The 22,217-nt window shown below is 44.5% G+C and overlaps 1 protein-coding gene across 2 annotated transcripts in view; it reads left to right on the top strand.

The window, feature by feature from the left end:
- The window catches only part of garnl3 (GTPase activating Rap/RanGAP domain like 3), a 74,077-nt gene that overhangs the window by 3,948 nt on the left and 47,912 nt on the right, over window positions 1-22,217 (top strand). Inside the window, exon 1 of one of the 2 annotated variants that reach the window (XM_057350729.1) lies at window positions 15,618-15,963. The exons of the other annotated variant lie outside the window; for it this stretch is intronic. Coding sequence (XP_057206712.1) covers window positions 15,932-15,963 — 32 coding nt within the window. The 5' untranslated portion in view covers window positions 15,618-15,931. Of the gene's footprint in view, window positions 1-15,617; window positions 15,964-22,217 lie in introns of those variants that run through there. 2 annotated transcript variants of the gene reach the window in all.

The following is a 22,217-nucleotide window of genomic DNA, read 5'->3' on the forward strand; positions in this document are numbered from 1 at the left end:
TAATTGGAAGTTAAAGGGATTGTTCATCCAAAAATGAAAATTCGGTCACCATTTACTCACACTCAAGGTGTTCAAGTAATTTTCTTTGTTGAACACAAAAAAAGATATTTAAAAGAATGTCAGCCATTTCTGGGGCAACATTGACTATGTCATGGCTCTGCCTTTTCGAGCGCAGCCGGGGACTGGGACTTCTCCCCACCCCCATGGACTGCCCCCTATGGGCCCTTGTTTGGCCCCACCCCCCCTCCCATGTTTGTTATTTTTGATGTCCCACCCTAGTCCCATTGTTATTTTGTCTTGTCTGCCACTGATTTTGTTCTCCATGTTTTGTCTGTTCATGTCACTGTCTCAGTCGGTCTTGTCTCGTCCGTCTACCCCTTGGTGAGCACCTGGAGGTGCTTATTAAAGGGGGGGCTTCTGTCATGGCTCTGCTTCATTTAGTCATGTTTTTCTTGGTCCTGTAGTAGAGTCATGGCAAAGCCTTTGGTTATGTGTGGAGAGAAACATATTATTGTCCTTTTGACAATAATATACGTTCTCTCCAGTGTCTCGTCATTGGCCCCGCTCCTCTCGTTTCCTTGTTATCTTTCCCTGAGTGTTTGATTACCCACACCTGCCCTGTGTCGTTATCCCTCGTTTGTCTTTCCTTTAAATACCCTCTTGTTTCTTTGTCTTGTGCTCGTGTATTGCGTGTACTGTTTATCGTGTACGTTCGTCGTGCTACCAGTGTTGGATGTTAGCCTTACGGTCCGTGTTCTCCTTGTCTGCTGTGGTCCTGTTTCACTTGTCTTAGTAAGTGTTAGTTTAGTTCTGTCAAAGTATTGTCTAGTTTATTGTTTAGTTAGTCTTGGTCCTGTTGCTCGTTGTATTATTTCGTTACCTTTTGTTTACCCCCTCGCGGGTGTTTAGTTTCTGTTTTTATTATAAATAAAGTCTTGTCTGTTAACCCCTTCATCGCTGTCCTGCAATTGGGTTCTCCACGCCACCATCCGTGACAGAATACACGAGCCAATCTAAGAACCCAGCGGGCGGCATGGAGTCGGACGAGGTGTACAGGAGCCGCCAGGCTCACGTCCTGTTCGGCTTCCGCCAGAGGGGGACCCCTGTGAAGGACTTCGCCATGGACTTCCTGTCCACCGCGCGCTACTCGGGGTTCACCGAGGCAGAGTTGAAGGTAATCTTCAACAGCTGCCTCGATGAACCCTTCGAGCCAGCTGAGATGCGCCGGTTGAGACACCTGGGCTTCACGGACCAGGTCGAACTCGCGATGAATCGTGAGGAGCCCAGGGGAATGTCCATGGCGGAGCCTCTCACAGGGCTGACGGCTATCCCCGAGGACGGTCCCCTGCAGATCGGGGTTGTGGGTATCACCACGCCATCCTCCTCATCCTCGGCAGCTTCTCCACCGTCCACCAGCCTCGTGGGCAAGCGGGGGAGGCGTGCGTCCTGGGGATCCACCTCCGAGGAGTCCCAGCCGGAGCCAGCCGTTCCTTATACCTCCTTCCATCACCCGACCACCAGCCGGGTGGCTCGGCGGAAGAAGAAGAGGCAACGGCGGGCAGCGTGGACTCCAACCCGGCCGGTGCAGCCGGCGTCCAGTCCGGTTTCCAGTCTTGTGTCCAGTCCGGTGTCCAGTCTTGTGTCCAGCCCGGTGTCCAGTCTTGTGTCCAGCCCGGTGTCCAGTCCGGTGCAGCCGGAATCCAGTCCGGTGGTCCAGCCGGCGTCCAGTCCGGTGGTCCAGCCAGCGTCCAGTCCGGTGGTCCAGCCGGCGTCCAGTCCGGAGATCCAGCCGGCGTCCAGTCCGGCGATCCAGCCGGCGTCCAGTCCGGCGATCCAGCCGGCGTCCAGTCCGGCGATCCAGCCGGCCTCCCAGCCGGCGATCCAGCCGGCGTCAAGCCCTGTCCAGCCGGCCTTCCAGCCGGCATCAAGCCCTGTCCAGCCGGCCTTCCAGCCGGCGTCAAGCCCTGTCCAGCCGGCCTTCCAGCCGGTCTCCGATCCGGCAGCCAAGCCAGTCCCTGGGAAACTCCCAGGGTCAAAGACTGTCCCCCCCAGGACTCCCCCTAAGTCCTCCAGGACTCCGCGCCCTCGAGCGCAGCCGGGGACTGGGACTTCTCCCCACCCCCATGGACTGCCCCCTATGGGCCCTTGTTTGGCCCACACCTGCCCCGTGTCGTTATCCCTCGTTTGTCTTTCCTTTAAATACCCTCTTGTTTCTTTGTCTTGTGCTCGTGTATTGCATGTACTGTTTATCGTGTACGTTTGTCGTGCTACCAGTGTTGGATGTTAGCCTTATGGTCCGTGGTCTCCTTGTCTGCTGTGGTGGTCCTGTTTCACTTGTCTTAGTAAGTGTTAGTTTAGTTCTGTCAAAGTATTGTCTAGTTTATTGTTTAGTTAGTCTTGGTCCTGTTGCTCGTTGTATTATTTCGTTACCTTTTGTTTACCCCCTCGCGGGTGTTTAGTTTCTGTTTTTATTATAAATAAAGTCTTGTCTGTTAACCCCTTCATCGCTGTCCTGCAATTGGGTTCTCCACGCCACCATCCCTGACAGACTAACATAGTAGAAAAAAATATGGTATATATTTTTTGAAGAAGGAAGGAATTGTAAAAGTTCTGGGGCATCGTTAACTAGCATTGTAATTTTTCCTACTACTGCCAACATTCTTACAAATATCTTCCTTTGTATTTAGCAGAATGGAGGTGTATACTGTATGTGCAGTATCTGAATCAAAGTAAATATTATTTATAGAAGTCCCATACTGTATGTGCAGTTATTGGCCTTTTGTCATGTGTATAAAAACCCTGATAGGTCAATTCATGCGCTTTACTCTTTCTCTTTTTCCTGAAAAACTATGCTGATCCAATAGGCTTTAACATGTATAGTTTATACAGCGGGCCCCATCTGGTGGTCAGGGAATAAAGGAATTATGTGACACCATGTCTACACTGGACGTGACAAAAGACAATAGAACCCATTATAATTTTACATTTTACAAGGCTGGAAGTAATGCAGTATGAATGCATTTTTGTATGCAAATAAGTAGTTGTTTTTATATGTTTTTTCAAGTAACTGTAATATTAAAAATAAACATAAAGCTTTGATCATAAAAAAAGGAAAGTGCAGTGTTTCATTATCTTCAGTTTTATGAATAAAAACATCACATTTATCCCACAAAAAAAACTTGTAAGGTAAAAGCAAATATTTGCAAAATTGAGTGCAATTGGTAGTAATTATTGAATATTTATTATTATTGTAGCTTCTTTGTTGCAATATTTTGCATACAATTCTTGTACACATAGAAACCTATCTCAGATATTGCTGTTTTTGGATCAGTATTTTTTCTGTAAACATTTACCCTTACTTTAAAAGACAACACTTATTTATATCTTTCTAAATGTAAATCAAAAGGTTGTTAGTTGATTGTGGTCTACGAATGTAGGTCTTTGGTTCTGCAATAGACACTAGTAACCAGTAGAGGACAGAATGGTTTAATATTTGAAACACACTGGTGTTTCAGCTTGTGAAATTTAGGGTTTATATACAAATGCTGAAAAATCAGTTAGGGATCTGCAATAGACTTGACACTTTGTACTGTCTGTTGGCTTTATACTGTTGTATACCCTGATGTAGACACAACATAAGGAATACAATTCAAACAATTCTAGTGTTAAAGGCATAGTTCACCCAAAAATGTTGTTGTTCTGCTGAACAAGATAAAGATATTTAAAAGAATGTTTGTGTCCAAACAGTTCTGGGGCACTCTTGATTTCCATAGTTGGGTAAACACTACTATGGTAGTCAATAGTGCACCAGAACTGTTTAGTTTAGCATATTCTTCTAATTATCTTCTTTTGTTTTCAACAGAACAAAGAATTTCATACAGTTATAGAACAACTTGAGGGTGAGTAGATAGTGGCAGAATTTTCATTTTTGGGTGAACTATCCCCCATCTTGAATAAGGCTGCAAGACAAACGAAAACAAGCAGAATCTTTATAGCAACATTTCAGGGACGAACAAACAAATCACCAAACCACTAAACACACCAGTCGACTCAACTAAATTCCTTAAGTAGAGATTTTTAAAAAGACAATAAATTACCTTTTTTGGAAAATGGCAACCACCTCCAACAGCTTCCAGGTCTGGATTGGATTTTTGCGCTGCTAATATACACAGTAATTCAAATAAAGAAACATTGCACAAATTATCTACAAAACAACAGGCAAATTAACTGTAACACCAAACACCATTAGCCACAGGTTTATCGATCGCTCTTTCAGACAGGGAGTCACAGATCTATAAGAGCTTTCCCTTCAATCACAGGTGAAAATCAATGTAATCTGGTCCAGTCCTATGAAGTGTTGAAAATAGAGACAAAGGGAGAAAACACACACGTTAGAATCTATATGTTACCGGTCCTATTTGCCCCGCTCTATGCGGGTCCCAAACTGGCATCGATCCGGATGGGAGAGGGGCACTTTAACGAGGAGGCTAAAGCCCACAGCCACTAGCATCAGTCGCTAGAGCAGAGGTGGGCAAACTACGGCCCGCGGGCTACATCCGGCCACTTCAGCAATTTCATCCGGCCCGGGAGGCGGTTTTTAAATGTATTCAATAACATTGCGTTTCAGTTAGGATTTTGATGAAAATGACTAATTTGATGGAATACAAACAAAATCCATTAGGTGGCGCGAGTCTGCAATGCAGCATACGTGAGTAAAAATGAAAAGAGAGGGAGACGTGCGCTATTGCGCTAGCTAGACGGACATGTTTAAACGCTGCGTTCGCGTCTTGTGTCTTTTGAAGCGCCTCGCGCTGAGGCGGGACGAGTGTTGTGAGCTTTGGTTTACTATAGCATGACATGGCAGCTTCTGTTATCAAAAGCGCGTCTCGAGACACTTGCGTTCTGAGCGCTGAGAAAGAGACACGGCTGTGACGTATGGTTCTGCTATTCTGCACTATTGCTGTGAAATACTTTTAGAGAGACAGCTTTTACTTTCACTTCTTATAAGTCCGACTTGTGAAATGGTTACCGTCATAGATATACTGTATATAGTGGCCGTAGTGATACTGGTGAAATATGGCATGGCTCTCAGCCAATCAGATTTGAGAAGCAGAATAATTGTAAATATGGCTCACAATGGATAGGCCTACAGTATAAATTAAATTGAGATTTGCAGTGCCAAATGTTTAACTCATATTGTAATATTACAATGTTTTATTTTTAAAACTGAATATTACAAATCTGATTTCTAGTATGTACATGTACAAACCCGATTCCAAAAAAGTTGGGACACTGTACAAATTGTGAATAAAAACAGAATGCAATGATGTGGAAGTTTCAAATTTCAATATTTTATTCAGAATACAACATAGATGACATATCAAATGTTTAAACTGAGAGAATGTATCATTTTAAGGGAAAAATAAGTTGATTTTAAATTTCATGGCATCAACACATCTCAAAAAAGTTGGGACAAGGCCATGTTTACCACTGTGTGGCATCCCCTCTTCTTTTTATAACAGTCTGCAAACGTCTGGGGACTGAGGAGACAAGTTGCTCAAGTTTAGGAATAGGAATGTTGTCCCATTCTTGTCTAATACAGGCTTCTAGTTGCTCGACTGTCTTAGGTCTTCTTTGTCGCATCTTCCTCTTTATGATGCGCCAAATGTTTTCTATGGGTGAAAGATCTGGACTGCAGGCTGGCCATTTCAGTACCCGGATCCTTCTTCTACGCAGCCATGATGTTGTAATTGATGCAGTATGTGGTCTGGCATTGTCATGTTGGAAAATGCAAGGTCTTCCCTGAAAGAGACGACGTCTGGATGGGAGCATATGTTGTTCTAGAACTTGGATATACCTTTCAGCATTGATGGTGCCTTTCCAGATGTGTAAGCTGCCCATGCCACACGCACTCATGCAACCCCATACCATCAGAGATGCAGGCTTCTGAACTGAGCGCTGATAACAACTTGGGTTGTCCTTGTCCTCTTTAGTCCGGATGACATGGCGTCCCAGTTTTCCAAAAAGAACTTCAAATTTTGATTCGTCTGACCACAGAACAGTTTTCCACTTTGCCACAGTCCATTTTAAATGAGCCTTGGCCCAGAGAAAACGCCTGCGCTTCTGGATCATGTTTAGATATGGCTTCTTTTTTGACCTATAGAGTTTTAGCCGGCAACGGCGAATGGCACGGTGGATTGTGTTCACCGACAATGTTTTCTGGAAGTATTCCTGAGCCCATGTTGTGATTTCCATTACAGTAGCATTCCTGTATGTGATGCAGTGCCGTCTAAGGGCCCGAAGATCACGGGCATCCAGTATGGTTTTCCGGCCTTGACCCTTACGCACAGAGATTGTTCCAGATTCTCTGAATCTTTGGATGATATTATGCACTGTAGATGATGATAACTTCAAACTCTTTGCAATTTTTCTCTGAGAAACTCCTTTCTGATATTGCTCCACTATTTTTCGCCGCAGCATTGGGGGAATTGGTGATCCTCTGCCCATCTTGACTTCTGAGAGACACTGCCACTCTGAGAGGCTCTTTTTATACCCAATCATGTTGCCAATTGACCTAATAAGTTGCAAATTGGTCCTCCAGCTGTTCCTTATATGTACATTTAACTTTTCCGGCCTCTTATTGCTACCTGTCCCAACTTTTTTGGAATGTGTAGCTCTCATGAAATCCAAAATGAGCCAATATTTGGCATGACATTTCAAAATGTCTCACTTTCAACATTTGATATGTTATCTATATTCTATTGTGAATAAAATATAAGTTTATGAGATTCGTAAATTATTGCATTCCTTTTTTATTCACAATTTGTACAGTGTCCCAACTTTTTTGGAATCGGGTTTGTATAACCCGTGATATGCACAAAGGGTAGAGGTGCAGAAAAGCATTAGAGTTGTTGGTTTTATTTTTTAAATATAAAAGAGTTAGATCAGATCAGATATTTACTGCATTTTAAAAGACATAATTTCAATATTGATCAGAATTAAGAATTAACAGTCCCATTTTTCATGTGGCCCCTTGGGATTAATTGCACACCCCTGAATTAGAGGAATATTTGAAAAAATGTCAAGAATAAAAATTATGTATACTGTAAATTATTATAATAATGTGTCCTATGACAGTGTGCAAATGTTTTGCCATTTTTTCAATACAAAAGTGTTTATAAAACACAGGGTAGAAGGAATTGCATGCACATACACTACAGTAGAGATTAAATTTCAGTTAGAAATAAATAAAAAAAGATTTAATTTAATGTGCGAATAATATGCGGCCCTTAACAAGGATTCGAAAACTTGATGTGGCCCTTGAGGTAAAAAGTTTGCCCACCCCTGCGCTAAAGCACCTCTATTGGTCGGGGAGTGAGGTTTATTCACACAGCACTCTCTCGCTGGCCTCTGTTACATATATACTGTGGGGAATACAAAACTGTTTCCCCTAACCCTCACAGAAAAGCATTTTTACATTTAAAAGAAAACATAATTTAATATAATTTTTGACACAGAACCTTTAGACACAATCTAACCATTACAATATTAAAAATGGCTTTACCCTGTCATAAAATTATGTAAATCTTTATGAAAAAAAAAAAGATTTTGTTCATTTGCTCACCTTTGTCATTTCAAATCCATGACTTTCTTTCTTCTGCAGAACACAAAAGGAGATATTTCAAAGAATGTTTTAAAACCGAACAGCCATGATATCCATTTACTTTCTGTGTTTAACTGAGACATGGCAGAAACCAGCTGACTATTCTCATCTAAACCAGTCTGTTCCCCCAGGATATAGTTATGTTTGTAAATCCCGTTCTACGGGACGGGGTGGGGGGCTAGCAATACTGCACAAAGAGAAACTAAAAGTATCTCAGTTGACTTTGCCTATCTACTCTTCTTTTGAATCTATCGCCCTGGTAATCAATGGAGCGATTCCTACCATCCTCATAACTGTCTATCGCCCTCCAAAGAGCAATAATGTTTTCTTAACTGAACTTTCTCAGCTTTTGACCTATCTATGTTCTCTGTCTCCAGATGTTATTATGCTGGGCGATTTTAACATTCACATAGACAATGTCAGCAATGCATATACAAGTGAATTTGGTTTGCAGCAATTTAACACACTGCCTATATTCTAGAGGGCATATTCTCGATCTTGTCTGCTGCTCTGGTATAACACCTTATAATTGCACTGTGTCTGACTTGGTGTCATTTAACGCCAAATTGGCAGTTTTTAAGGTAAAACCGTGTCGCCCCATCACATTTCGAAATATTAAGAACATTGATGTGCCTACTCTTGCTGGTGAATTTGCAATCTTATCTGATAAATCAGACTTCTCTACTGTTGATGAACTGGTCTCATACTACAATAATGGACTGAACATGATCTTAGATGATTTCGCACCTATGAAAATTTGAACTGTTTCATTTGTACATTCTGCTCCTTGGTTTACATCTGAACTGCATGAATTTAAGACCAAAGGCCGAAGATTAGAACGCTTATATATGCCGAACATATTCAGGTTTGCAAGGAAGGACTATTTAAATCAAAATCTGACTATTACTCAAACATTATTGGAGCTGACAATGGGAACTCCAGGTCTCTTTTCTCAGTTGTAAACAATATTTTGAGACCCCTGGATCCTTTGCCATCTGATGGCTATTCCAATGACCTATGTGATCGCTTTATGACCTTTTTTGAGTCAAAGGTTAGAAATATTCATCAACAATTACTCACTAGTACCCCTCGCCCTGAGTCAAGTCAATTAATTTTTCATCCACCTCCTCACTCTGTGCTTTCTACCACTGAGATAATGTGCCTGATAAGTAAATCTAAATCTTCGACTTGTCAACCCTACCTACTTCCTTAGTTAAAGTTTGTTTACCTGCTCTGTCATCATTGATCACTAAAATTGTCCATTCTTCACTTGTCTCTGGTTCTGTACCTTCATCTCTCAAATCTGCTATTATTACACTGTGGCAAGGGGGGCGTGGTTCAGCGAAGTCGGCAGCGGGAGAGAGAGTGAGGAGACGAGCGGTGAGTGAGTGGCGCTCGCACAAATAACGAACACCTGTGCCTTATTCCAGTAACTGGCGTGGGGAAGCTTAAAAGCCAGCAAGGCAGAGACAGTCGAGGAGGGAGACCGGAGCTGACGGCGGGCGGACGTGGAACTCTGGATGGCGAGCTAGAGGCTACAGGCGAGAGGCTCAGAGCCAGTAAAGACTTTTTACCCACAGCAAGTGGTTGTTGATATATGCGCGTACAGCGCTTATGTGTTAGTATTGTAATAAAACTTTGAAGTCGTCAGCTCTACTCCGATTCCAGCCTCTTCCTTCCAGTTCCCTCGAATTCTTGTTACACTGGTGCCGAAACCCGCGATGGAAGGAAGTAGGAGCGCCGCGACCGGGGGGTCGAACCCGTCCGGTTCGCCATTTGCGGAAGTGATTTCATCGCTCGCGGTCCTCCATCAGGAACAACATCGAGCGCTGCTGCAGCTGAGGGAGGACCAGGATGTACGCTTCCAGGCGGTCCTCCTGGCTCAGCAAGAGGACCGCGAGTCATTCCGGAGCTGGGTACACCGGGAGGTTCAGACGGGGCCTCGCGCCGACCTGGTCCTCCAGAAAATGGGCCCACAGGACGATCCCGAGGCCTTCCTCGAGCTCTTTGAGTGGGTAGCGGTCGTGAGGTTTTGGCTGGAGGATCAGTGGGCCCTACGTCTCATACCGCTTCTTTCTGGAGAGGCCCAGGTGGCGGCGCAGCAACTACCCCCGGAGAATCTCCTGGTGTACGCTGAGTTAAAGAAGGCCATCTTGCAGCAGGTCGGCCGGAGCCCTGAGGAGTACCGTCAGCGATTCCGATCGCTGGGGTTGGCGGAAACCGGCCGACCCTACCTGCTAGCTCAGCAGCTCCGGGACTCCTGCCGCAAATGGCTGATGGCCGAGGGAGGCGACGTTGGGAGCGTCATTGACAAGGTGGTACTGGAGCAGTTCACGTCATGTCTGCCCCGGAGAACAGCTGCCTGGGTCCAGTGCCACCGCCCGACGTCGCTGGACTCGGCCATCCAGCTGGTGGAAGACCACCTGGTTGCGTGCCCTGGAATCGGGGAAGTCTTACCAGCGGTCTCTCTCCCAACCCCAGCGGCCTGACCGATACCAGCACCACGGACCCGCCCACCGGTCCCGCCGACGGAGGCGGGACCTTGGCCGGGAGGTCCGCCGGGCTGGAGAAGCCCAGCCACCCCTACACCCGCCTGCCTCGCCCTCCCCACATCAGTTAGCGGGCCCACTCCCTGCCACTGGGGTGGCGGGAAGGCCTGGGCCGGCTTGTTGGCGCTGCGGGGACCCGGACCATTACATAGACCGTTGCCCGATGATGGACGTGGGGACCATGATCCGGGTCGCCGACGAGCCACGAGCTGCCCCTGGTCCGGCTGGCCTGTACCAAATACCCTGAGTATTGGGGGGGTACATATCAGGCTTTGGTGGATTCAGGTTGCAACCAAACCTCCATCCACCAAAGCCTGGTTCGTCTCGGGGCATTGGGTAAAAGCCGCGAGGTTAAGGTGCGGTGCGTACACTGGGATGTGGTGAAATACCCATTGTTGAGGTTGCCCATTAAATTTAGGGGAAAAAAACATAGTGTAGAGGTGGCGGTTATTCCTCACCTCAGGCATCCGCTAATTCTGGGGATGAATTGGCCGGTTTTTCCTAAATTACTGGGGTTATTGTGTGCGGATGCCTCTTGGAGAAAGAAGCACGGTAGGGGAGGCTGTGTGCATGCGGGCAGTGTGGAACCGGGTCCGTCGGAGCCGAGCTCCGGGGAGGCGCGCGAGATTGAGAGGTTGGTACTCTCAGATCGTGATGACTTCCCCCTGGAGCAGGCCCAGGATGCGACGCTGAAACGGGCGTTTGAGCAGGTTGCATCCATCGACGGACAACCGGTTCAGCCTGCACGTGCCCTCTCCTACCCGTATTTTGATATAAGAAAGAATCGGTTATATCGAGTGACCCCAGACACTCAGACAAAGGAAGATATAACCCAGTTGTTAATTCCGAAAAGGGCAATACACTGAGTCGCCTCATGGCCCGACTCTTTTGGCCGGGCATTCACGACAACGTGCGCAGGTGGTGCGCATCTTGCCGGGAATGTCAGTTGGTAAACCCACCGGCCACCCCAAAAGCGCCTTTGTGCCCTCTTCCATTAATGCAGGGCCCCTTCGAGAGAACCTCATCGGGCCATTAGAGCGATCTGCACGGGGATACCGCTTTGCCTTGGTGCTGGTGGACTATGCAACGCGGTATCCCGAAGCAGTGCCGCTCCGCAGCATTTCGGCGAAGAGTGTTGCAGACGTGCTGTTTCGTATCATCTCCCGGGTGGGGATCCCCCGCGAGATCCTCACCGATCAAGGCACAGCGTTCATATCACGTATGCTACGCGAACTGTACGAATTACTGGGCATTAAATCGATTCGCACCAGCATCTTCCACCCACAGACCGACGGACTGGTGGAACGATTTAATTGCACGTTGAAAACCATGATTCGTAAGTTCGTCCACGAGGACGCCAAGAATTGGGATAAGTGGTTAGAGCCCCTCTTATTCGCAGTACGAGAGGTCCCCCAAGCCTCCACGGGGTTTTCCCCCTTCGAGCTCCTGTATGGGCGTCAGCCCCGTGGGGGCTGACGTCCTGAAGGAGACCTGGGAGGACGGGCCTTCTTCGAGTAAGAATGAAATTCAATATGTCCTGGACCTGAGAGCAAAACTCCAGACACTGGGGCGGCTGTCGTTTGAGAATTTGTTACATGCCCAGGACAAACAAAGTCGTCTGTATAACTGGGGTTCTAACCTGAGAAAATTCACGCCGGGAGAGAAAGTGCTTGTATTTCTCCCGACATCTTTCTCCAAATTACTTGCGAAGTGGCAAGGACCCTTTGAGGTTACACGGCAAGTCGGTGACCTCGACTATGAGGTCATTTGGATGGATAGGGGAGGCGCACGTCAAATATACCACCTCAACCTCCTTAAAAAATGGAGCGAGGAGGAGGCAGTGATGCTGGCGACGGTGGTATCCTTAGAGGATGATCTCGGGCCAGAAGCAAATATTAAACCGCATTCCATTGCTCTGGCCCCGGGGGGAGACCACCTCTCACCCTCGCAGCTCACTGACCTGGCCCACCTACAAGCGGAGTTTGCCGACGTGTTCTCTCCCCTTCCGGGCCGAACGAACCTCATACAGCACCATGTCGAAACCGAGCCTGGGGTAGTGGTGCGTAGTAGAGCCTACCGTTTACCTGAACACAAAAAAAGGTGGTTCAGGCAGAATTAGAGGCCATGTTAGATTTGGGGGTAATAGAAGAGTCCAACAGTGACTGGGCGAGCCCGATAGTTTTGGTTCCCAAAACAGATGGCTCTGTTAGGTTCTGTGTGGACTACCGCAAAGTTAATACAGTGTCGAAATTCGACACTTACCCAACTTACCCAATGCCCCGGGTCGACGAATTGTTGGACCGGCTGGGCTCTGCTCGTTTTTATTCGACGCTGGACTTAACAAAAGGGTACTGGCAGATCCCCCTAACACCAGTATCCAAAGAAAAGACAGCCTTCACCACGCCGTTCGGATTACACCAATTCGTAACTCTTCCGTTCGGATTGTTTGGAGCTCCGGCCACCTTCCAGCGCCTCATGGACCGTGTCCTCCGACCCCATGCGACGTATGCCGCTGCCTACCTGGACGATATCATCATCCATAGTAACGATTGGCAGCGGCATATGGAGCATCTGAGAGCGGTCCTGAGGTCGCTGAGGGAGGCTGGGCTCACGGCTAATCCGAATAAAGTGTGCGATTGGGCGGGTGGAGGTCAAGTATCTGGGCTTCCACTTAGGTCATGGGCAGGTGCGTCCCCAAATTGATAAAACCGCAGCAATTGCGGCCTGCCCGAGGCCTAAGACCAAAAAGGAGGTGAGACAGTTCTTGGGGTTGGCGGGATATTATAGACGGTTTGTACCTAAATATTTGGAACTCACCAACCCGCTGACTGATCTCACTAAAAGAGCCTCTTCCTTCCAATTCCCTCGAATTCTTGTTACATACACCTATACTTAAGAAACCAGGTGCTGATCCCTCTAATCTACATAATTTCCGTCCGATCTCTAATTTGCTGTTTATATCTAAGATTGTAGAAAAATGTATTGCCATTCAGGTTCATAAACACCTCTCTAATAATGATCTGTATGAACAGTTCCAATCTGGTTTTCTTCCCTATCATAGTACAGAGACTGCTCTTGTTAGAATTACCAATGATCTGCTTTTGGCAGCTGACTCTGGATTATTGACTATACTTGTCCTTCTCGACTTGAGTGCAGCCTTTGATACTATCTCTCATAAAATACTCCTGGATCGGTTAGCTTCTATTGGGATTACGGGTAAACCTCTGTCTTGGTTTAAGTCATATCTTTTTGGTCGCACTCAGCTCGTTCAGTTAAAGGGATTTAGATCAAGAACATCTACAGTCACCACTGGTGCTCCCCAGGGCTCTGTTCTGGGCCCTCTTCTGCTCATTATTTATATACTCCCTCTTGGTTACATCTTAAGGAAGTATGGTATCCACTTACACTGTTATGCGGATGACACCCAACTCTACCTGTCTGCCAAACCCGCCGGTTCTTTTCCTCCACCTTTTCTGTTCAGTTGTCTAGCCAAAATTAAAGATTGGCTTTCATATCATTTCCTGAAATTAAATGGTGACAAAACTGAGGTCTTACTCGTTGGTACGGAATCTGTTCTGTCTAAATCTAACGATTTTTCCATGCACATTGATAATAATTTAATCCTTCCTTCCTCACATGTCAAAAGCTTTGAAACTCATATTAATAATGTTACCCGGATAGCATACTTCCATTTACGTAATATTTACCGTCTCCTTTCTTCTCTTTCCACCGACAACACAGCAGTTCTTATACATGCATTAGTCACCTCACGTATAGACTATTGTAATGCTCTTCTCACTGGTGCTCCTTCAAAATTGTTACTTAAGCTCCAGTTGGTTCAGAATTCTGCAGCTCGTGTCCTCACTAGAACACATTTGATTGCTCATATCTCACCTGTTCTACAGCAATTGCACTGGCTTCCAGTTAAGTTTCGAGTTGATTTTAAGATCTTATTACTCACTTACAAGGCACTACATCATCTTGCACCCCAATATCTCACTGAACTTCTCTGCGTTTACACCCCTGCACATGCTCTCAGATCTTCATCTTCACTTTCTCTCGTGGTACCTCGGATTCGATTAACTACCATGGGTGCTAGATCTTTTAGCTATGCTGCCCCCTGCCTATGGAACTCCATTCCTCCATATCCGAAACAGCGACTGTCTGCAGACTTTTAAAACATGTCTTAAGATGTATCTTTTTACCAAGGCTTTTTTATAAAATGTTTTATGGAATTCTTACTGCAATTTATTTGTGTATGCTAAGTGTTTGTTATATGGTTTGTCCTGTGCAGTAATCTATGTATATATATATATTCTTTTCTTTTATGTTCTTATTTTTCTCTTTGATGGCTGTGAGGTGACCTTGAGTGTTTTGAAAGGCGCCATCAAATAAAATGCATTATTATTCATTATTATGTTGGTTTTGTGTCCATACAATATAATAGCTACCGTCGCTGTTTGGTTACCAACGTTCTGCAAAATATCTTTTGTGTTCTGCAGAAGAAAGAAAGTAATACAGATTTGAAATAATAAGAGCGTGAGTAAATGATGACAGAATATTCTCTTTTAGGTGAACTAACCCTTTAAGTCTATATAGTAAATGGTGGCTGGAAACTTTACATTTAAGCCTTTAAGTTAAACAAGATGAATAAGTAATTTGATTTAATCATTTTTAAATATAATCTCATATATGTTATTAAATAGTTGTGCATTATCAGTTTTAGCGATTATTATCAGAGAAATTACAGACGTTGCAATGTTGCACCTGACCAATCAGAATTGAGTATTCCAGAGAGCCTTGTAATAAGTATAAAGTATAAAGATATTTGATAAATTGTATGAGATTGATTTTTAAAGATTTGCTTTGGTAAATTCCCTTTTCCCCAAAGGGGAGTTTAGCCCTAACCTCTATCATGAGTCTGATCTGTTCTAAAATACCAGCAGTTCACGGTCTGGGCTTTGAAAATGTCACCCTGTCTGATGCACACATGAGGAATGACCTCATCTCTTTATCATAATCAAAGGATTTCACTTGTGTGTGTGCATGCATATATGTGTGCATGTTAGTGTCAGGGTGGTGATTTGTCAAATCCTCTGTGCTTCAGTACGAAAGGGAAAAGGTTTCTGTCCTGTCAAGTCAAAGATGCTCTTTTCTTATCTTCTTCGATTACAAAAATGATAAAACAAGTTTTGTGTTGAATATCTATCGATCTATCTGTCTTGATATTGTAAAACGCTATGTATGTTTAGTATGATGTCAGCGAGGGTGTTTTATATCAAGGCTGATCTATGTGGGAAAAGATCTTGCTGTGCTTAAGTCTGTACTTGGCAAGCAAACACACAATATGTTCATGTGATTTTAGGCCCACTCGATCTTTGCTTCCTATAGGTGTGTGTGTGAGAGAGAACAGAGGGTCAGTGGTGTGGTATTACAGGCTTTTCCAACAGAACATATTTAGTTACCAGGTACGCAGGCACACAGTTGAGTAAACAAGACAAATACTCATACAAATAGCGGATAGAGGGACTCTGATGCTGATGGTCATTGCTGATTTACAAAAAAAATGAAGAGGTTTCGGCTGACTTGCAATCCTGTTGAAGGGCATCAAGGACTTTTATAATATTTTTACCTTTGTAAAGAGGATCGGCATTTTTTTACCTTTACTTTTGAGATTTTCAATGCATCCTCCAGAGGTCACTGAGGCAGAAAATCACTCATGATCTGTTTAAATCATCAGAACACCAGTAGGTAAGATTTAATTGGATTAAAAAATGTAATATACAAAATCTATTTTAAATCAGATTGCTATCTTAAAAAAGATTTACATATATGGTGTAAACAGTTTCTCTGTCTGTATATGCAACTACAAGTACACATTTAATTTTGTATGTAGATTAGGGTTGTCAGTCGATTAAATTTTAAATCACAGTACTTCTCATACTTTTTAACACGTTATTATGTTAATTCAAATAGTTCAATGTGGGTTCTGAATAGGCTTATGTTTACAGTAAATATTAGGTTCAGCAATTTGTATGGATGACACTTCTAAAAAGAATCTCTTTACTTGTGTCCCTCTCATAGAAAAGACCTGATTCTGTTTATTCCAAACTGCATCAAACATACAAACATGAAATTGTATGCACATATTAATATTGTTTCTTTTTTCTTACATCCTGTCTGAGTGACTGATACACAGGATGTAAACAAGCAAGCAATTATAATGTCAAACAGAATGTCAAAATGAGTTAAAGACATTAAAAAATGAACAACATTAAACATATTTAATTAACCACATCAGTTAAAGTGTTACATTTGACAGCCTGACAGTAAAATGAAATGTAAAAAGGTCAAAACTATAATTTCAGAGAGATAATCTTTTTTAAACCTGCACTTGCAAGTTATTAACCTTAAAGATGAGGAGTGTAATTTAATCGTAATACTTAATAACAGATAATCCTAAAAAAATCACATGTGACACTCTGACTACATCTACAGTAATCCGGATACATTTGAAAACTCAAAGATTTCATTGCAAAAATGCGCTTCATCCGCACTAGCACTTTCAGCCACTTTCCAAAAGCTGCTCAACCAAACTGAAAAATCTATCTCTTCCATCCATGTACGCGCATGAGTAAAATGTAAGATGCTTCAGCAATTCTGTCAGGCGTCTATTTACTTTCCACTGTTGTATCAAAATCCTACTCCCCGTGAGATTACGACTCCCCTGTTTTCCCCTACGAAGGTTAGGGTTAGGATTAGGTGTGGGGGCGGGATTTAGAGATAGGGACAAATCACAAGTCACTTTCAAATATATCCACTTTAAAGGGCGTTTCTAAAAAATTTCATTTGTGTTGACAAAAACACTATCTTAGCGTGGACGGAAGGCCAAAACGGAGAGATAAAGATGCGTTTTCAAAGAAAAGATGACAAATGAGGAAAGTGTTTATTCTTTTATGCAATTTAGTTTGGTGATGAACAAAACTAAACATTTCACCTTTAACATCAGCTGCGTTTCTGCACTGTAAAAAACCTAATATTCTGTAAAATAACATGGTTTTCTCTGTTTTTCGTGTAAATTTGCTGTCTTTGTAATTTGATGGTTTTTGACTGTATTTCAATAATTGATGAAAATTTTTCGTCAACTGGGACACCAGACATACCGTAAAAATATATTTTTTCCCGTAAAATCTTCTTCTTTTCCTTTCGGCTGTTCCCTTCAGGGGTCGCCACAGCGAATCATCTGCCTCCATCTAGCCCTATCCCCTGCATCCTCTTCTCTCAGACCGACTACCTTCATGTCCTCCTTCACTACATCCATAAACCTCCTCTTTGGTCTTCCTCTCGGCCTCCTGCCTGGCAGCTCTAACCTCAGCATCCTTTTACCGATATATTCACTCTCCCTCCTCTGAACATGTCCAAACCATCTCAACCTGGCCTCTCTAACTTTGTCTCCAAAACATCTCACATGTGCTGTCCCTCTGATGTACTCATTCCTGATCCTATCCATCCTCGTCACTCCCAAAGAGAACTCAACATCTTCAGCTCTGCTGACCTCTAACTTTTCCTCACTGTCTTTTCCTCCAAGTGCAACCTGTCTCCAAACCATACAACATCGGCTGTCTCACTACTGCCCTGTACACCTTCCTTTCATTCTGCTGGTACTCTTTTATCAAATATATATATATGTATTAATAATAATAATGTTTTTCCTGTTTCTTGTAAATTTGCATCTTCTTATTGACGTTTTTTTACCTATTTCAAAAATACTTGAAAAATCGAAATATAAATATAAAAAGTAAATTCTGTGTGATAAAAAGCACAGAAGGAGGTAAAAATACAAAGCTGTTTGTTTACTGTTAATCATATAGTTTACATTTCTATATGTTACAATGTTACCGTCTGTTGTTGTATGGCATCAGCATTCTATTTGCATGGGCTGCCTTAGTTTAAAAAGGTGATTGTTTGTAACATTAATTTTTACACTTCCATGTTGTGCTTGCGTATTTTTGTCAAGTGTGTGTATGTGGAGTTTGTATGTGATTATCTCATCTGTAATTTGATAACTACTTTAGCATTGACAATGAGGTGCTCAAACCGCACATTCATTAGATGTCCATATAAACCCACAGCCTCAGAGACACACACACACACACACACACACACACACACACACACACACACACACACACACGCACACACACACACACACGCAACCCAGCACACACACACACACACACACACACACACACACACACACACACACACACGCACGCACGCACGCACACACACACACGCACACACGCATACACACAAAGCTTGTGTGACACACACACACCTGAAACAAAACCTCAAGCATACAGACACCACATGCATGGCTTGACTTTATCTGTACATTTCCAGTTGTAAATAGTTTTTTTCCTCTTTGCATGGACCACATATTTACGCTAGGTTTCTTATTCATAGCTAAGGGGGCTATTACCTAGAGTATCATTCCATACTCTTTGTGATGTCATCAAGGAGGGACTAGAGACATGCTGCTCGTATTACTTTTGTGTTTGAATTTGTGCCTGCATGCCTTTGTTGTTCATCGTTAACGCTATGTTCAGCTAATAAAGACGTAGAGCAATAAACAGTAGGAAATTGAATTTTTGCCCAACCACAAATCCCAGGATTCTCATATTCCTTAATATACCCAGGAGTCTCGTAATCTCGCATTTTCTCCATCAAACTCTCTAGCATTTGAAGAGTTTCTGGTGTGCATGTGCAGGATGATAATGAACACAGCAGCCATGTAGATGTGTCTGGGTGTGTGACATCATCAGACAGCGAGAGAGAGTCGAGAAAGATTAAATGAGAAGAAAAGGTTATTGTCTGCAAAATGACCTCATCATGCCTCTGACTTCTGTGCTAGACAGAAGGATTACGGCTAGACCTGGGGCAGTGGAAAGAAGAGTGAAGGTTATGAGATGAGAAGGGCAAAAAACATTGTCTGGAAAAAGCCACACACACACACACACACACACACACACACACACACACACACACACACACACACACACACACACACACACAGGAGAACGGATGTTCATTAGTCGTCTTTGTTTTTAGTCTATATTGTGAATGCAATGTCCTTGGAAACAAACAGATGTTTAAACATGCGTGTAGTAACATGCTGCACACACAAACATATTCTGCATATGTGCTTTTTGCAATACAACCCAATGGAAATAAATGTGGTTATCCTAACCTCATAACATAATGTGTTTGCATATAGAATTTATTTAAATGTAAATGAGTGTCTTAGGCCACGTTTACATGATGAAAAACTGAAAAAAAAAACGTTTTTTCCTTTGCATTTTTTGAAAAGTTTCACGGACACATGACAGCGTTATCAAAACGGTCTGCATTTACAGCTGTAGTATGCATGCCAGGCCAGTGGATGGCGATGTGGTTGTGTAAAGAAACAGGACGTGCCTTTGCACATACAATATGCACAGTAATAAGCCAAAAGTGCTTTTTAATACCGTTGGTCGACGTATATGTGTGTTTAAAGTCTTGCGAATGTGTGTCTTATTGGTGCAGCAAATGTCATGATGTGCACGGAACAGAGAACCCAAATGCAGAAAGGCTTGGAAACAATAATGACTTTAATAATAAAACACAAAGCAAAAAACCCACGAGGGGATAAAACAACAATGACAGAGGGATAATAACTCACAGACTCAACAGGAGCAATAAACTAACTAAACTGGACTAAGACAACACTTGACATAAACTGACGTTGACTAGACTAAACTATGATTTACAGAGCAGGAACAATACACAATGACTGAGACAAGGGTTGGTAACAAAACGAACAGGCCCAAGACAGAAAACACGAGGAGATTAAATGGGGAACCAAATCAAGAGGGGAACAGGTGCGGGGCATTAAATCATTACAATCGATAATGAGGAAACGAGAGGGCGGGGACAAAGACGAGACCATAGAGAGCGCATGGCACTGCAAAACAAACAATGCCATGTCTCTCTCCACACTAAACACGTGGGTACTGCCACAATCCTGCCACAAGTCAAGAAAACCTGAACCAGAGGGCAGGACCATGACAGTACCCCCCCAAGGAACGCCCATTGGCGTTCTTCAAGGGGACAGATGCAACAATACAACATGGGACAGAAAAATAAACAAACTAAACATGGCAAACAGCAAAACAGGCAAACAAGAATACATTACAACAGGGTTGGGGTGAAACAATAAAAATAACAAATACGGGAGGGGGGAACCACAAAGTTCACAGGGGGCGGGCTGGGTGGGGAACGAGTTTTAGGATGGGTGGGAACAGTCCGAAGGCGAGAGCAGGAAGTCCGTGTGGGTCTATCGGGGAACTTGGGAGGATCGGGCTTGGTAGAGGGGAAGGCAAGGGCAACAGTTCCTGGGGGGTGCCCAGCAGGTGCGAGGTCATGACAGGGGAACAAAGTTGTTGCAGGGAGGGTCCATCACGGGGGAACAAAACGTGGGGAAGCTCAAACCTGGGGGAAGTCCGGGGCTCCCCGAGACAGGGATAGAGTTCAGGGAAAGCATAGAGACTGAGGCAGGGACACAAACTGGAGGCTAGGATGTTGACACAGGGGAAACAGAGGCTGACATGGATGACGAAACACAGGAATATGCGGAGGAGACAGTGGCCGTGGCAGACTTGGTGGCTGCTTCCGTGGCTGGCTCGGTGGCTGGGACCGACTAGGGAGCTGTGGCGGAGACAGTGACTGCGGCTGGCGTAGTTCCCGGAGGGAGGTTGGGGAAAGGTGGAGACCGCTGGACTGCGGCACCCTTCCTCCTCCTCTTCCTCCTGGGGCGGGTTACAGGGCTTGTGGCTGGTGGCAGGACTGCTGTAGGGAGCGTGGCTGGTCCAGACGAGGAAGCGTCAGACGCCGACTCCCATGACTCCCTCCTCCCTCGCTTACCGCGAAGCGTCGCTGGTGAGGCAGGTTCGACCAGGCTCGAGGCAGATGGAACTGGATCATCCAAGGTGGTGACTGCCACCATAAGACCCTCCGGAATCGGAGACATAGATGCAGGTGGTCTCACCTTGACTGAGGCCCCAGACTCCTCCCGGTTCATGGCGTATCTCATCATATCCGGGAAGCCCAAGGGCCTCAGCATCCTCATCTCCGAGGACTCCAGAGTTTCATTGAGGCAGCTGATAAAGATGACCTTTAACTCCGCCTCTTTGAACCCCGCTTCTCCTGCCACCGCCAGGGACTTCCAGAGCGAAAGCCCGCACGCCCGCATCTCTCTGGCGTAGACCAAAGAGCATGCAGGCTTTGCGGCTCCGCTCTGGAGAGGCGCTAAATCCAGCGCCCACCGCAGCGCTGTCTGCTGGGTTCTTTCGCAGGCCTGTTCATTCTGTCATGATGTGCACGGAACAGAGAACCCAAATACAGAAAGGCTTGGAAACAATAATGACTTTAATAATAAAACTCAAAGCAAAAAACCCAGGAGGGGGTAAAACAACAATGACAGAGGGATAATAACTCACAGACTCAACAGGAACAATAAACTAACTAAACTGGACTAAGACAACACTTGACATAAACTGACTTTTACTAGACTAAATGATGATTTACAGAGCAGGAACAATACACAATGACTGAGACAAGGCATGGTAGCAAAACGAACAGGCACAAGACAGAAAACACAGGAGATTAAATGGGGAACCAAATCAAGAGGGGAACAGGTGCGGGGCATTAAATCATTACAATCGATAATGAGGAAACGAGAGGGCGGGGAAAAAGAGGAGACCGGAGAGAGCGCATGGCACGGCAAAACAAACAATGCCATGTCTCCCTCCACACTAAACAAGAGGGTACTGCCACAATCCTGACACAAGTCAAGAAAACCTGACCATGACAGCAAATCCACATTTTGCTGGGGAATCGTTAATACATAGTCGAGCAGCGAGAGCTCACAGTACGGGAAGCCGCCATATTGTTTTGGCTATACTCAC

The sequence above is a fragment of the Triplophysa rosa genome, linkage group LG2 (genome assembly GCF_024868665.1).
Source record: "Triplophysa rosa linkage group LG2, Trosa_1v2, whole genome shotgun sequence".
In the NCBI taxonomy this organism is placed as follows: domain Eukaryota; kingdom Metazoa; phylum Chordata; class Actinopteri; order Cypriniformes; family Nemacheilidae; genus Triplophysa; species Triplophysa rosa.